Consider the following 3,326-nt stretch of genomic DNA (forward strand, 5'->3'; position numbering starts at 1 on the left):
GAATATATATGTTTTACAACCCCAATTCCTAAAAGGTTGTGACATTGCATAAAAGTAAATTAAAAACACAATGCAATGATTTGCATATTTTATTCTCAAGGGAGCAAAGATATCAAATGTTTTAACCAAGAAATGTTTAGGAAAATGAAGGGAAATTTTAGATTTGATGTCAGCAGGATTTTTAGTCTTGTGGTTTGTTGAAATAAACCTTTACAAACCTAAGTTATACTGCCATATTCTTTTAAGAGAAAAAATGATTTCTCCAACTTTTTCAAAAACACCAAAATATATAAATTTTAGACTCTGCTGAGTCTAAGGAGCTCATAGAATTTTTTTGCATTTTCTCCGAGCATTGTACAGTCTAACCTTGAGGGTGATTTATTTTTTGGGGACTACTGGAAGACTAGGAACAATTTTAAATGTTTTTCATTTGTGATTAATCATTCTCCCTATCCAAAACATGAAATCTAAGTTGTTTGAAATTATTCTGAATCCCTGCCCAGAGTGATGATTTCTAAAGCAACGATTGCRTCTCTGAGGTCATTGCTAATGTTTTTTCTTTCTTGATATTGTGTCAACAAACACGTGCATGCACCGGAGCAGTAAAATGGGAAAAAAATGTAGTACCGACCTGACTTCTACTGACCTTCTTTTTAATTCTTTTAAGAGGATTAGAACAGAATATGGCTGTACTTTGTATTTTTGATTTAGGTTTTGTGAAATAAATAAGAAACATTATGTAACTTAATGTAACATTTGAGGTTTTCTTCATCTCATGTTCAGACCTGGTAAGAACCAGGGGCCTCATGTACAAAGACTTGCGTGAATTTCTTACTGAAACGTGGCATTTGGAAATATTAACTTAATGCATGAGTTTATTACCATAATTACTGTAAAGACAGAAGAACTCAGATGTTTGGTAGAACATAGTTCTTTGTTTATTTAATAGCTGATAATAAGAAACGAGTCTCTGCGCCTCAGTGGAGTTTTCATGATGTCACATTATGTGGGAGAGTCAGAGTCATGTGGATGAGACTATTCCATTGGGCATGACTCGGCTTTGGGTGGACTGGACTGGCACAGTCCCGATCGGTCTGCCAGCTCCCTCTGGAAAGCTCCTGTGGAACCCCAGTTTGATCGCTGCTTCTGCACGTGCACGCGTGGTGCACGGCTCCTAAGTGTGCGCTGCAGTGCCAAGCTAAAAAAGGATAATTCCTGAAAATGGCTGATGAGCCACTCGTCATTGTGGATCACAAAATTCTGTTTATAAATAAATGCTCTRTGTGTTACATTATTTATTATATCCTCCAGTAAGGCTGAATCCGTTCCTGTTAAATGTATTTTTGGCACAACTTTGTGCGTCATTTATCTAACTGCATCCCTGTGGATGTAATAATTGTTAATCATGTGGATGTAATAATTGTTAATCACGTGGATGTAATAATTGTTAGTCGTGGATGTAATAATTGTTAATCATGTGTGTCTGGTGTGAACAAAAATCATTTTCACATCATGAACAGTTCCTCAGAATCACCTCTGTGTCGCCAATGGAACCAAAACCACAGAAACGTGTGTACGCCAGTCCTGGAGTTGGCGTGGGGCTGCACACATTTCCACGTTCATTTCAGTTTTGATACATTCAGAGTTTTGCGTGGAAAATGRCGTACRCAAGGTTTTTGTGCGTAYGCACTGTTGAYACATGAGGCCCCAGGAGATTTCTGTAATTGTGTATGTTTTTATTAATATAGAATTGTTGTGTTTTCATCAACCTTACAACCTTACCATTTCTACTCACATACTGAGATAATGTTCCTTTCTTTCTTTGATGGACGATGTGGAAAATGTTTCTATCTAGAAGAATGCAGCGAGTTCACAGTTTTATCCTTTGTATTTTAATGTGACTCTACAAAAAAACGTTGATTGGGATTTGCCTTTTTATCCTCATGCTTACTCTGTTTTTATTTATTTATTTTTTTGTTYGTAGCTCTTCTATCTATCAGTGGAAGCGTATTTGGGCTCCGGTACTAAAGAGGCTCGTGGTCTTACACCTCAGATCTGTTCTCACTTCCTGGATCCAGATGCTGTATGTACTCATGTTAAAGTGAGAAGCTAGCAAGAAGAACTTGTTTATAGAAATGAAAGTCAGTCATTGATTATTTCTTTTTATTCAAGCTGGTGTTTTTGGTTATTGGATACAAATTTTTCACAACTTGACTGTTGAATTTTATTTAATTATTCTTTCTTTAAATTTCAGTGTCTAAAATGTGAAAACCTTTTTCTTCTAGCCTCTGAAAATCAAAGTCCGAGAGGAGTACCTCACAGACATCGGTAAAACACATGGAAGATACTTTAGTCACACCTTTTTTAAATTTAGTTTTGTTTGTATTTATTTGTTTTCTAGGTGTTTGACTTTTAAAAGAATGTGAATTACAAGTGATCAGTTTATTTTAGTGTATATTTGAACCTTTTTTTTTTGAATGTTGTGTTATTCATGTCTTTCAGAAAGTCGTCTTCATGCACAGGAGGACATCAGAGGACCTCTGTCTGAGCTGCAGCAGCAGGTGCTGCCAGACATCCAGGAGCTGATTCAGGACTACAGGTGCGATTATTAACAATGTTGGTTTGTTTATACAGTTGGTTGATATGAATACTGAAAGTTTTCTGTAAAAGATTCATCATGTTTGGCCTTGATTTTCCARTTTTCAACAGATGTCTGTGTTAAACTAACTCAGAAAGAAGTTTGAATTGAAGTGAACTGAGTGTAAAAGTGTTGGSTTAGCATCATATAATCAAAGCTGTTTAGCACCTCTAACCACAATTTTTAAAATGTATTTATGTGCAGGCCTTTGCTTTTCACTTGTTTAAAGCAGACAACTTAATTAATTAATTGCATTTAAAGTAACAAGCTATTCTAGTCTTTCAATTGGATTAATAATTCAAAGTTGACAATCCATATTGCACCTTAAAACAAAAAAAAAATGTGACAGTGTTTCTCCTGGCATTATCTAAGCCCTTTTTCTTTTGATTTGGATGGTTTCAAGTTTTTTACTTTAAGCAAGAGGAGAGCAGGAAATTTTGAGGGGTGGCACTTTATAGCAGAAAAATGTCTTTYGATCAGTGAAGAAATGTGTCCATCACAACTGAACCTTCACTTCCTACAAAACCTCACATACAACACACACTACAGGTTTGTATTTCAATTCAATTCAGTTTATTTATATAGTGCCAAGTCACAACATACGTTGTCTCGGGGCACCGTACATAAAGAAGTTCTAAAGAAGAACCCAGCAGATTGTGTTGAATCACTTCATCACAGTCTCCCATCC

The 3,326-nt window shown here is 35.7% G+C and overlaps 1 protein-coding gene across 1 annotated transcript in view; it reads left to right on the plus strand.

Annotated features, from left to right (window-relative positions):
* Nucleotides 1-3,326, plus strand: part of arhgef11 (Rho guanine nucleotide exchange factor (GEF) 11) — a gene marked incomplete in the record, with an annotated part of 46,549 nt that overhangs the window by 21,387 nt on the left and 21,836 nt on the right. Inside the window, 3 exon segments of the mRNA XM_014017235.1 lie at nt 1,985-2,083; nt 2,286-2,328; nt 2,503-2,599. Coding sequence (XP_013872689.1) covers nt 1,985-2,083; nt 2,286-2,328; nt 2,503-2,599 — 239 coding nt within the window.

Source organism: Austrofundulus limnaeus, unplaced genomic scaffold, assembly GCF_001266775.1.
Source record: "Austrofundulus limnaeus strain Quisiro unplaced genomic scaffold, Austrofundulus_limnaeus-1.0 Scaffold164, whole genome shotgun sequence".
NCBI lineage: Eukaryota > Metazoa > Chordata > Actinopteri > Cyprinodontiformes > Rivulidae > Austrofundulus > Austrofundulus limnaeus.